Source organism: Tachysurus fulvidraco, chromosome 4 (genome assembly GCF_022655615.1).
Source record: "Tachysurus fulvidraco isolate hzauxx_2018 chromosome 4, HZAU_PFXX_2.0, whole genome shotgun sequence".
Lineage (NCBI taxonomy): Eukaryota > Metazoa > Chordata > Actinopteri > Siluriformes > Bagridae > Tachysurus > Tachysurus fulvidraco.
Window position 1 is genome coordinate 1,468,895 of NC_062521.1, and position 12,722 is coordinate 1,481,616.

The 12,722-nt window shown below is 41.8% G+C and overlaps 2 protein-coding genes across 17 annotated transcripts in view; one reads left to right on the top strand and one right to left on the bottom strand.

The window, feature by feature from the left end:
* Positions 1-8,025, top strand: part of esr2b (estrogen receptor 2b) — a 41,023-nt gene extending 32,998 nt beyond the window's left edge. For 3 of the 7 annotated variants that reach the window (XM_027167790.2, XM_047812668.1, XM_027167784.2), the window contains 8 exons: positions 897-1,283; positions 1,575-1,774; positions 3,017-3,133; positions 3,235-3,585; positions 3,690-3,828; positions 4,644-4,783; positions 5,607-5,784; positions 5,956-8,025. In XM_027167790.2, the coding sequence (XP_027023591.2) occupies positions 937-1,283; positions 1,575-1,774; positions 3,017-3,133; positions 3,235-3,585; positions 3,690-3,828; positions 4,644-4,783; positions 5,607-5,784; positions 5,956-6,238 (1,755 nt within the window). In that variant the 5' untranslated portion in view covers positions 897-936 and the 3' untranslated portion in view covers positions 6,239-8,025. Of the gene's footprint in view, positions 1-879; positions 1,284-1,574; positions 1,775-3,016; positions 3,134-3,234; positions 3,586-3,689; positions 3,829-4,643; positions 4,784-5,606; positions 5,785-5,955 lie in introns of all 7 variants that reach the window. The other 4 variants (XM_027167769.2, XM_027167778.2, XM_027167760.2 and 1 more) reach the window with 2 other exon arrangements.
* The window catches only part of syne2b (spectrin repeat containing, nuclear envelope 2b), a 99,461-nt gene continuing 94,652 nt past the window's right edge, over positions 7,914-12,722 (bottom strand). For 8 of the 10 annotated variants that reach the window (XM_047812660.1, XM_047812659.1, XM_047812665.1 and 5 more), the window contains 12 exons: positions 12,469-12,663; positions 12,141-12,390; positions 11,889-11,957; positions 11,331-11,425; positions 10,909-11,035; positions 10,616-10,824; positions 10,327-10,527; positions 10,111-10,239; positions 9,832-10,023; positions 9,201-9,260; positions 9,078-9,118; positions 7,914-8,938 (listed from right to left, as the gene is read on the bottom strand). In XM_047812660.1, coding sequence (XP_047668616.1) covers positions 8,740-8,938; positions 9,078-9,118; positions 9,201-9,260; positions 9,832-10,023; positions 10,111-10,239; positions 10,327-10,527; positions 10,616-10,824; positions 10,909-11,035; positions 11,331-11,425; positions 11,889-11,957; positions 12,141-12,390; positions 12,469-12,663 — 1,767 coding nt within the window. In that variant the 3' untranslated portion in view covers positions 7,914-8,739. The remainder of the gene's footprint in view (positions 8,939-9,077; positions 9,119-9,200; positions 9,261-9,831; positions 10,024-10,110; positions 10,240-10,326; positions 10,528-10,615; positions 10,825-10,908; positions 11,036-11,330; positions 11,426-11,888; positions 11,958-12,140; positions 12,391-12,468; positions 12,664-12,722) is intronic. The other 2 variants (XM_047812664.1, XM_047812662.1) reach the window with 2 other exon arrangements.

The window sequence follows — 12,722 nt, forward strand, 5'->3', positions numbered from 1 at the left end:
GCGCAAGGGGAACATTTACACAACATCTGCTTTACCATCGAAGAGATGCCTGGTGTCTGAATTCTGAAATCGTTTTTTCTGAGCTAACTTTTGTTAGCCGTTCCTTTAGTCTAAAAACCCAGATTTGATGCTACTTGTGAAAAAATACTTTCTATTTTTAAATTTATCTGTTCATATATGCAAATCTTTAGGGTCAACACATTGCCAAAAAAAGGTTGGTTATTTATTTACAAGCAGGTGGAGTTTGTACAAGGAACATTTCTGAGGTGGTGTTCGACCTGCCTTTCTTGAAGATTAGGGGACTGGCCGCATGTTTGTGGACATCCTACCATCACACCCATGTGTTTCTTCTCTAAACTGTTGCTGCACGGTTGTATAGAACGTCTTTGTATGCTGAAAAGTTTCTTCATCTCTTCACTGGAGCTAAGCGGCCCAAACCGAACTCCACAAAAACACGGTGTCTTAAGGTTCTAGTGGGTGACCTCGAGTGACCTTTGACCTTTGAATGTCCTGCACCGCACCGTCTGTGTTTTGAATTTTGGTGTGGGTCATGATGACAGGTTGGGATCAGCCCAAATAAAAATGTCCTGCTGACTCTGGCTCGTGTTTGTTGCTATCTATTCTAAGCACTTAACGTTGTCATGATGATGAGATTTAACACAGTTAAAGTAATAAATAATGAAATGTCCCTAAGGTCACTTTGGACACATAAACATCTCTTGGCTGATCGACTACATCTGTTTTAGGGTGTGTGGTTATTGTCTGACAGGTCATTTTAATTTGGAGCAGGCTGTTTATTATTATTGCATATAAATATACGAAAGGCGTATGGTGTATAAAAATGAATTATACTAAATATATATATTTAATTATTTTCAGCTTTGTGATGGTTTCAGGCTCTTCAGCCAGGTCTTTGTCTGAATTCCCCGCCCCACGATGAGCTCCTCGTCTCCACCCATGCATGTAGTAAAGGACGTGGACCAGGAGGAGTCGCCTCTCTTTCCTTCCCCCTATCCCAGGTCTCTAGGGTTGGACAGAGGAACTGTGTGTATCCCTGCTCCGTACGCAGATAACGGCCACGGCGAGATGTACTTTTATGGTCCGCCTGCGCCCGAGAACCCGACCGTGGCACCGCCTCTCAGTCCGTCGTTCATCTGGACCTCTCACAACACCCACACCATGCCAGCTCTGTCCCTGCACTGTCCCCCCGCACTGCCGTACAGCGAGCCACAGATACACACCACCTGGGTCGACAGCAAGCCACCTAGCACGTGTCGAAACAGGTGAAGAGAGAAGGACTTGAAAAATATCCATCTCATAATGCTTATTTAAGCAATTTGATAGATCTCATGAATACTCATTCTCAGTGCAAAGAGTTTTTGGTGGTTTCGATGTAAAATTAATTCATAAAATCAATTAAGTAGAATAAAAATTGGGATGGTTAAAGTGACTCTGCTTTAACATATTGTTGTAGGAAGTTGTATACTATTCCATTTCGTTGGTTGCTGCCACAAGTCTTCTGAATTTTGTTAGTTTGTTTTGTGTTTCTTTTGACTCTTTCTTTCTCTTCACAGCTCTTTCCTGTCTCAATCAAAGTTGCACGCGAAGCCATCAGAAGACGGCAACGAAGCTCTGAACTCCTCCATGTCGTCAGGTGCCATGACCAAAAGTGACATGCACTTCTGTGTCGTGTGTCACGACTATGCGTCAGGCTACCACTACGGTGTCTGGTCTTGTGAGGGCTGCAAGGCTTTTTTCAAGAGGAGCATTCAAGGTACAGTACCAAAATCAATACACAACAAACCTTTCTGTATTTTCATGCAAATATGACATCGAAAAACAGCCTCCCCACATCAACTGTTTTTGATTGCAACGGTCCATGCAGGAGAAAAACATTGAAACCTAACTACAACAAACCGATGCTGGTAGATATCAAAATGTCCTCAACCCAAGTCTGTCAGGTAAACGGATGTCATTTTTAAATAGAGACGCCAGTTCAGAGAGAAACTGAAAGTAAAAAGCTGTAGGTTGAAATTGGGCTGTGCTCTATCTATCTATCTATCTATCTATCTATCTATCTATCTATCTATCTATCTATCTATCTATCTATCTATCTATCTATCTATCTATTTATTTTTAAATTTTATAAATATATAGCAGTCTCCCTAACACACATTCATGCCCACAATCCTAAGTAATCACAGGTCCTGTGAGTTTACAGTTTGCCTGTGTAGTTTTGTGACTCCTTTATTCTAATCAGTTAGCCAAAATGACAGTAAGTGACTCACCTTGGAACTTGTTTTGCCTTAAACTAATTCATTAACAGTAAAATGTTAATGGATTAACTACTCAAAAGTTTTTTCTCCTTTTTATTTTATAAGTTTATAAATAGCCTGTCACCACGCATATTGTGCCATTATATTCGGGGTCTTCTTATTACTTCCCAAATTACCCGCAAAATTGACATTAATAATTTTGTGATGTAACAAAATGTTTCAGATTCATAACATAAGACTGCTGTAAATTTGTCATGTCATTCATTTTCATACATATAAGTGACTAAAAAGAAACCAAATACCAAAGTTATATTCACTGCGCTAACTTAACTGTGGAAAGTGGTGTGGGGGAAACGATCCCTGCTGGGGTGGTGTGATATGGTCCAATGCGTATGAGAGGATAGTGTGTTTTTTATCTACTTACTCTGGAAAGATTTTTGACTATTTATTTATTTATTTATTTATTTATTTACATCAGCAGGCCATGTGGTCATCATGGTCTTACTTTATTGTCAAAAACTACAAATTTTGAAAATTCTGAAGACTGGTATTCAATGTAGGGTTGAAAATGGAAACCGCATCAGCATTACTGTTTAATAACGCTTTAGAATCGGACACAAGTATGCAGTTTAAGACACAGCACGAGGTTAGTTTGCCGGTTTTTGTTGCTGAACTATGTCAGTGCGGCCTCAGGGTAGTGAAACAGGCCAAAGTGACGGATCACGCTGTATATACTACAGGACACAACGACTACATCTGTCCAGCCACCAACCAGTGCACAATCGACAAGAACCGCCGCAAGAGCTGCCAAGCGTGCCGTCTGCGCAAGTGCTACGAAGTGGGCATGATGAAGTGTGGTAAGATACCGTGTTAAATTTCTGTTCGCTCTTCCCCATGCTCAGACCCTTTATTCCACCTAAAAGTGACAAAAATATATATTTTTCCCTCCCCATTGCAGGTGCACGACGTGAGAGGTGTGGTTATCGAAGTTCCCGCCATCGCCGAACCACCCAGATAAGCGATGGCTCTGCCAGGCTCATGGGGGTCAGAGGTCATGCCCAAAGACATACTCGTGCCCCACTCCATCTCTCACTGTCTCATCCTGCCCCCAGGGTGCCCGAAGAAAATGGGTTTTCAGGTCTGTCCCCTGAGCAGCTAGTGCACTTCATCCTAGAGGCGGAGCCTCCGCAGATCTATCTAAAGCATCAGATGAAGAAACCGTATACGGAGAGCACCGTGATGATTTCACTCACACAGCTAGCTGACAAAGAGCTTGTCCTCATGATCAGCTGGGCCAAGAAGATTCCAGGTCTGTGTCTGTATGTTTGTACGTGTCTGTGACTGGGGACTAGAAGTGAGACCGTTTAACTTTGGATGTTCTCATCTCTGTTGTGTGTGTTCTGTTCTTATCAGGTTTTGTGGAGCTAAGCTTGGCCCATCAGGTTCACCTGTTAGAGTGCTGTTGGTTAGAGGTGCTCATGCTGGGGCTGATGTGGAGGTCAATCGATCATCCTGGAAAACTCATCTTCTCCCCAGACCTCAAACTTAACAGGTAAACTTTGTCCTTTCAGATAACCACATCACTAATGACACGCTTTCAGTGCTGTGGCATAAAGCCCAGTGTTGTATCATAGAAGGAACACAGACCTTCTTGTAATGTTTCACATCTGTGCACACCACAGTACTGTTAAAAACCCCCCAAAGTAACCACAGTATCACTGTTTAACGGTGCTGATTTTGACTTTCTCAGCAGGTGCAGGTTTTAAATGAGAACTGCACTTCTTCATACACTTATGTCTTGTTTACGGCTGTGTGTGTGTGGTTGGAATTTAATTCCACACTTCCACGGTGATTATCGCTAAGGTCTTAACTAACCTTGGAACGTTCCTATAACACTGGCTTATTTGCCAATAACACTCTTACATAGTTGGAGTACTGTAGTTGATACTCGTGTACGTGTGTGGTGTTTTGTTTTTTTGGAGTGTTTTTAATGCCACAATAGGAATAGAGTTTTATATAGAAGTTTTATATAGAAATCTGTGTTCATTGTTGCCAACCTGTTTGTGCTGGTTTTTGATATTTTTTTAACAGTAAAGTGGTGAACAAACTGTAAATTATTTTTGCTTACATTTACAGACAGTTTATCATCAAAGACCTAACATTCCTTATTCTCTCTTTATGTCTCACTTTTTCTATCTTTCTATCCCTGTGTCTTTTGTGTTTCTGCCCTTCTCCATATAGTTCTGTCTAGAAATCTTTGTATTTCGTTCAGCATCTTTATGATCTTTGTGTTTGTGTGCTTTCCCTGTCTTTTTCTCTCTCCCTATCTTTTGCTATCTTTGTCATAATCCTCTCTCTCTCTCTCAGGGAGGAGGGAAGCTGCGTTGAGGGGATCATGGAGATTTTTGACATGCTCCTGGCTGGGTCCTCCAGGTTCAGAGATCTAAAGCTGCAGAAGGAGGAGTATGTTTGCCTCAAAGCACTCATCCTGCTCAACTCTAGTATGTGTGAGTGTGCCTATTAAGTGTGTGTGTGAGAGAGAGGGGGAGGGAGGATCAGTGAGTTCATCTGCAATGTGTTTTAACATTACTGTCTTGATTTTCCTGATTAAAATCCAACACTTGAAGCAGCATTGCTTAAAACCATATTTTAATAGTGATGCTGCCTCAGCTGTGCATGCTGTGTATTGTACTTTAATCATATAAGACAGACAAATCTTTTGAAGAATGATCATCCTCTTAGCTTTTTTAGAATGAAAAAAACAAACAAACAAACGACTAGCTTAAAGAGCCAGAAGTTCCTACAAAAAAAGAAATAAAAACTTCAGTTGCCGTTGGTTTTGTCCGAACAATATCACAAATCATGAAGGTCTGAAAAGTTTCCTTACTTTTATTTATGTCTGTCTGCTCTTCACTAAGCCTGATTCTTATTTCCTCTGCTGGGTCATTGTCATGTCTTAGACACATCCATACAGATGTCGTTTTATTTTTTTGGTTAGAGAGGCAAATCTGTGGAGCTTTTTTGCTGTTTGTTTGCTTGCACTAGACATTAGAGCTATAATCATGAAATTGCATCTGCTTTCATCTAAGTGAGAATAGGAAATTTCCATGTGTCTTGAACGTTCAACATCATATCAAACTGTGAGATGTTAAAATGCTTGGTGTCATTCGTTAGTAAATTAAATATTGTAACTCTGAAATTTGCTGAAATATTTGAGAAGTTTATTAGCAGTATATGAGGAGAGGAGGCAAATAATATACACTTTTCTACTGACAGTATATGAATATTACATGTTCTGTTATCCTGTGGTGAAATGGGTGTGTTCCTCAGATATGACCTCGACGGAGAGTGAGAAGGAGCTGGAGAGCAGGGCAAAGTTGCTACGTCTGCTTGACGCCGTGACGGACGCGCTGGTGTGGGCCATCTCACGAACAGGTTTATCCATGCAGCAGCAGTCCGCACGCCTCGCTCACCTACTCATGCTGCTCTCGCATATCCGACATCTCAGGTACTGCTAACCTCTGGGTTCTGGTTCCATCAGTTTAAGAGCCGAACAGTTACTAATCAGTTGCGAGACCTTTAAGGGTAGTTGTAGTACCATCCCCGGGTACATCTCGGCAGTGTGTTTTGTATAATCCGATTTTTTTTTCTTTTAAATCTTCTCTGTTTCGATCTGCAGTAACAAAGGCATGGAGCACCTTTCCAGTATGAAGCGGAAGAACGTCGTCCTGCTGTATGACCTGCTGTTGGAGATGCTCGACGCCAACACTACTCACAGCAGGCGTAGTTCTGGTAGCACGTTCTCCGACCCCGAGACCAGAGAGACTGTGTTGAACATGCACACTGACCTGGAGGTGGCGATCCCAGTGTCCTCACGGAACACACCCACACCCACTCAGCTCCACAGTCCCGTCACTCAGCAACTCACACAGGTGACCGAGTCACAGTGCAGCCAGGAGTGAGTGCTTCCCCCCCCCCTCTCAATCTCTCTCACACACACACACACACACACACACAGTGTCTCCTCCATGGATTCAGACGTCCCTCCAGCTCCCAAAATCTTTCCCCATTTGCCTTTAAGCTACTGATTCTGAACCTAGCTATATTCGATGACCCAGAATGCAGCTCAGTTCCTTTATACAATGTGGTGAATTTTCTTTTCAGTTACTGTATTTTCCAGACTATAAGATATTGACAGTTTTTATACCTAACTGTAACATCTGCAGAGTTTTTGGCCTGCTACTCTAGTGCGTAAAGTGTAGGAGACACTGTGATGTTTGCTGGTGAAATAACACCTTATAAAGATGACCAGTATTAACAAAAACATAAATAATAACCAGAATATTAAACAATTGACTATATATACTGCATATATAGTCCCATAAATATTTTTGTAACACTTCTCTCTCCGGATAATCAGTTTATTTACAGGATTGGAAACAATTTATATTTATAATTTGGGTTAAGTGGTTTTTTGTCACACATGCTTGACAATAATTATTCTTTCCTTGTATTTATAGTTAGGAAACAAGACTCCAGTTATAGTAAAGAGAATGCTGTGATTGTCTTATACTCAGGAAACAAGACAGCGATGAACTTGGTGCAACTCTAATAAGACAGCATCTAAATTAGACTATAGCAGTAGTTCACCAGTTTAGATTAATTTACCGCATCTGGTAGTCAGAATAATACAGTACAATTCTACAATCCAAATAACTCCAACCTGTGTTTATTTGCACTACTAATCCCTTTTATCCCTCCCTCCGGCTCTGTGGTGCTCTGAAACGAGAGATGTTTTCTGTTAAAACAAAAAAAAAAAAACTCAAGCAGATACTGTTCCCAACCTGTGTAAGAGGAATCAGTAGTGTGTGGCGTGAACTACGGACTGGATCTGACCTACGACTTCAGTTTGGAAACCCTGGAAGACCCCCAGACTTTACACGGACGTTATGTCTGAGGTAACACAAACTTTTTCACACAGCTCCATCAAATGTGATTTTTCAGATGACCAGATTTAAAATTAAAAAAAGGGATTTTTTTTTTGTACATTTTTAAAGCCAAGGTCCAGAAAACTCAACACCTAAATCAGCACTGTTTGTGTTGCCATATAATTCACTGTAAATATCGCAGAATTACTTTCTGCTACAAAAAAAATCGTGATACGTGTAAAGTTTTCACTTATTCGCTGTCTGTTAAATTGTAAGGTTTTTTTTTTGTTGTGCAAAAGCATTTAAGGCCTGGATACTCTATGCTGATAAGTCTAGATGATTGCTAAATTAGGAAAAAAGTTTCTTAATTTTTGTAAACACTCTGATTCATGCTTGTCTTAATGTAGTGCTTACAGCTATGCAAAATGTTACGTGCCTATAAACCAAAATGCGGTTTGGTTTATTAGAAATGTCACCTCTAATTTATATATTACTGATGCGAAACAATATTCACACCAGAGCCTCTTAAAGGTATATTTAAAATACAACTAATTACTGTGGTTTACATTTTGCACTGTTTAATTGCAGGTGACTACAAAATCGGCGTATTTGGGTCTTAAATGTTTATATGTGAATAATAATCATGTGCATTCAGTTCATAATAACAGGAAAAAAACGTAAATGGTAAATAACACAAAAATGACCAGTGTTAAGTTTGTCGATGCATAATTTATTGTCGTAAAATCATGTTAGTCGTCAGTGTCCTACTTCAACAATCTCGCCAGATAAAAATAAATAAAAAGGACCAGTACTTGAACACACTTTGGGCAAACAGCTTCATTTCAAGTAACAATTGACGTTAAAATATACATCATGACCATAAATAATTAAATCTGTACACGCTCTAATTCTCAGTACATATCGTCTATAGCTTTTATGTGGTGCCAGACGGTTGGTGGGGGGGAAATAAAATATTTTATCGTTGTTTAAAAACTATATGACATGTATGGATAATTCTATTGATGTGTGTGTATATTTGATTGTTTTTTTGTTTCTGTATCCAAATGTACTCTTATAGCATTGCCTTCTAAATGTGTCAGCCGGAGTAGCTAAAAAAAAAAAAAACTAAATGCAGATCATATTACTGTACATTAATGCACTAATACTTCATGCAAAGTCCATAGTTTTTACACGTAAAAACATGCACCAAATTAAAAATAGAAGCGCAAGTCAATTGCCACTCGATATGTTTCGGCTTGGAGATTTGTGATAAAGGTATAATTGGCTGTAGTGGGAGATTAATGCTAACTACAGAAAGGTTGTGTTTAAATCCCACAGGACTTCGTTATTAGGCTCTTCCTTACAGGTATTTCACCAAAAGATTTCATTGTTGTAACCTGGTTTTCTATTTATTTATGTGTATTTTGGACTTACTTCTTCATTTAGACCTTAGTTCTATACAACTATTTTTTTTCTTCAAATACTGTCATAAAATTGCTATCAGTGTATAATAAAATATTTAAAGGGCAGGTTCCTCACGTAGGAGGGGGGCCATTGGTGTAGCGCAGCATGGGGTAGAAGGAGCGGGCAAAGTTATTGGACAGGGCACAGCTGTAATCCTCTTCAGATGCTGGCACCAGGCACATCAACATCAGAAGCAGCAGGAAGAGCAGATGGAGTGGAAAGGCAACTCGCAGAACCCGGTACAAGAACGGTCTCCCTCTGGAGAAGTCCCTGCAAGGCCAAAAACTGTGTGTGATGCTTAAGTTGTTAACTCTTTGTATCTTTCATGCATCTGATTGTGTTTCAAATCCTGTGATGTTTAGCATATTAGGTCTAAGTGTACATATATGTAAGTCATTGTACGACATACTTAGCACATGCAGAAGGTCTCCTCTCAACACCACTTGTCTTCTACATGTAAAAAGAGGTAAGTGAGTAAAAATCATCAGTTACATGATCCCAGTACACTGTAGCCCTTAAACATTGATGTTACCTTGTCCATTAACGCTGGGTGCTGCACAGGCTCATGGTCTACTGAGGATCCTTCACTTTTCTGCAAAGCACAAATTTCATAATAAAAATTCAGGGGCAGTGTTAGTTGGTCATTTATTATTAATATTTATTGGGTAATTATTGGTGGGGCTCTGCAGGGAGGAGGTGGGTTATATATATATAACTAACCACCTCCAGGCAGCAAGGGCATGATTTCAGACCAGCGGGTGGGAGTCCGAAATAGCATCCGCAAACATGGAAAAATACCTATACCCACCCGTGGGACGGGTGGGAGCCAAAGTGGGTCGAAATGTGTTTGTAAAATTAAGCCAAATTTTTAAAGTCCCACCCGACGAGCGGGCGGAAGGCAAGCAGTATCACTAAGTCCAGAAAAAGAAGTCAAAATTCAGTTCCCTCCCGTTTTTTGGGTGGGAACAGGTAATTTTTGACTTCTTTTTCTGAACTTAGCGCGACTGTTCGCTTTCCGCCCGCTGGCCAACTGAAAAAAACGAATGGGGGGTCCCCTTTAAGTGTGCTTAGACACGCGTATACCCCCGACTTCCAATTGGAATACAAGGGTATGTGTTTCTAGGCACACAGTGGTGCAGACACAAAAAAAAAAAAGTACTCACCAATCTGGTCTTCATTGTGGTGAGGTCATGGCTGATCTGTCTGAGAAGGAGGCGAAGCTTGTTGTAAACGACGTGCACCTTCTCCTTGGCCTCCATGCTCTCCTCACAATGCTCCACCTGGAGGATGTGGGACGAGATCTGCTGCAGCGACTGCACTTCCGCTTCCCGACTCAGGAGCTCACGGTGGACTGCCTGTGAACGCACAAAGACATGATTGGTGTCTGCTGTGTCTAATTGGCTAAAAGCAGAAATCCTGTAAAGGAAAGTGTGCATATGCACCTTGAGTGTATCTCTGTGTTCCTGCAGTACGTCAGCGTCCACATTCAGATCATGAATGTTCACTACGTAGCGCAGAGACTCAGCTCGAGCCAGCCACAGCAGTAGGGAGTGCAGCGTCTCATGGAACTCCTGGGGGGTTACAAGTCAGAAATAAACTGTTATTTAACACTAAAAGCTTTAACCAACTTCAAAACATTAGTGATGACTTTCCCCTGCCTGACACTGCAGGAGCTCATGGTGCAGTTGGTTCTCCCAGGCATCAAGTGCAGCACAGGCCTGTGTCCACTTCTGATTGGCAGCCTGCAGTTCTGTCTTCAGCTGTTGCACTTCGGCTCCTTCTCCATGCAGGAGGCGCCGTCCACTTAGATTCACTCCGATCATCAGAGCCTTGTAGCCGCCGAACGTCCTCTGGTTCTCCTTTGAGATAAAGACGTTTTTTTTAATGACACCACCATATTCTATACGTCTGGGTTGACAAAGTGAAATAATAAAACATCAATTATACCTTGAGCTTGCAAATACTGTTCTCAATGTCTCTAATGCTCGGGTTCTCCTTCCCTCTCTGTGGCATTCCCAGCTCTGGAAGCACACAATCCAAACAGGATTTCACCTCTTCAAGGTCGGAGATCAACTTAGTACAATCTAAGTGAGCACCAAGATCCTCGCCCTTAGTCTGTGTTCGAGCCTGGAGAAGCTCCCATCGCTCAATCACTCCTAACAGAAACATGTTATCAAAAAAAAAATCACATTTCTACCGAAGTGGCTCATGAGGCGCAGGTGAGGGACAGACCAACACACCTGTCTGTTTGTCTGCTGATGACAGTAGGGTCAGGCCATGATGCTCGCGTACCACATCATCATTCAGGATGTGTTTGACTCGCTTCACGTTGTCTATGCTCTCGGTGCATTCGGACATCAGCTTCGCCTACCGACAAAAAACATGTCACGTCAGAGATGAGAACATAGTCAGGGAGGTACAGCATACTTTAGTTTCTTGTGAGTACACGAATTTCCTGTCCACCTTAGTCAAGGTTTTCATTGATCATTAGAATCGTGATGACATCACCCAGTAAAAAGGTCTCGTCAACCCACCTGGATTTAGCTGTCTACTTAAAAACATGAGTCTAAATATGGACTCAAAGACAACCACCTGGGAGAGACTGAGCTGTGTGGATTTTGTTGTAGTCACTAAACATTTTCAAGTGTCTGTGAGTACATACATATCCCTCAGGATGGTAAGAAGCACTGGTGTTTGTCGGGCTGGCGGTCAGGCTACGGATGATGCGTTTCCTGTCTTGCCAGCAGGGCTCGGTCACTGAGGGAGAACACATCACCGTTACTGAAAATTACACACAAGCCACTGGTTGCGTTATCAAATAGAAATCATGCAAAATAAAGCACACCACATCATCTGAGAAAAGTAAGAAATACACACACAGTTAGGAGGATAATGGAAAACGTTCTCTAAAGTTCATCGACCAATAGGTTTAGTGATTTCTTTGTCTTACACACACAGCTGATTCTGAATAAAAGCTAAGCATTCATGCAAGCCATGGATATGTTTTTTGACTGGTTTAATAAAATGACACGTTTCTTACATATAACGTTTACGTTGTATTGCTTAGCCAAATGGTTGTCGGACAATTTCGTTACAGGTCGCTGCCACGTTAGCCTCGTAACCCCGGTGCTCTAAATTATAAGATCAACTTGAACTTATTACGGAACAACAGGATTCTCTCACACAATTCATGCGGAGCATGCAGCAGGCTGAAGCCTACCAGATGCAGCACTCAGAGCTCGAGCTGTAGTTTTAATAAAGGACTCGGAGCTCTCAGTGACCTCTACATCTGTAACAGAGGTGCAGCACAGATACGATCCAGTCACAAAGACACTGTAAAACAGCTGATCATCGCTGCAGCAGAATTCAGGATGTTAGCTAACAAAATGAACTATGGGGAAAGTTTTTTTTTTTTGGATTGTTGTTATTTTGAACATATTTAACTGTAGAAGACACGAGCAGATCACTATACCTGAGAGTGCACTGTAGTACGTGGCCTCGTCTTCGTCCTCGGGTGATGAAGACCCGCCAACGTCCACCGTGTGGTCCCACTCCAGCGGTATCGAGTCCACGCTGACCGGAGTCTCCCTGCCTGACGGTTCTAGTGAAGCAGGGAGGATGAGACCCGACGAGGGCCGGACGTCTCTCTCCCATACACCAGACAGCTCCTCCATGTCCATATCCGGGTCTCTGTCAGAGAAATCGCACTCGTCGTCTACGACCTGACGGAGAAATACTGAAGGTTAAAACAAAAAAACTTTACTGTCCAATATTCCTGACTGCTTTCGTGCAAGACGGACCGGTCGCGTGTTGACGAGGCGGTGGTGGAAACGCGCGACTCTACTGAACACTTCCTGGCAGTAAGAGTGCAGCTCCTCCAGCTCGTCCTCAATCAGCACGGCGTCCAGCGGGGAGCTCTTCTGGATCAGTTTCTCTCCAAACACGATCAGAGAATCAATCTTATTTGTGTTCAGCGTTATCTCCTGCTGGAACGCCTACATGGCGAGGTACAGGAATCTTATTCTTAATTCCTCAATATAATGATATAACACAA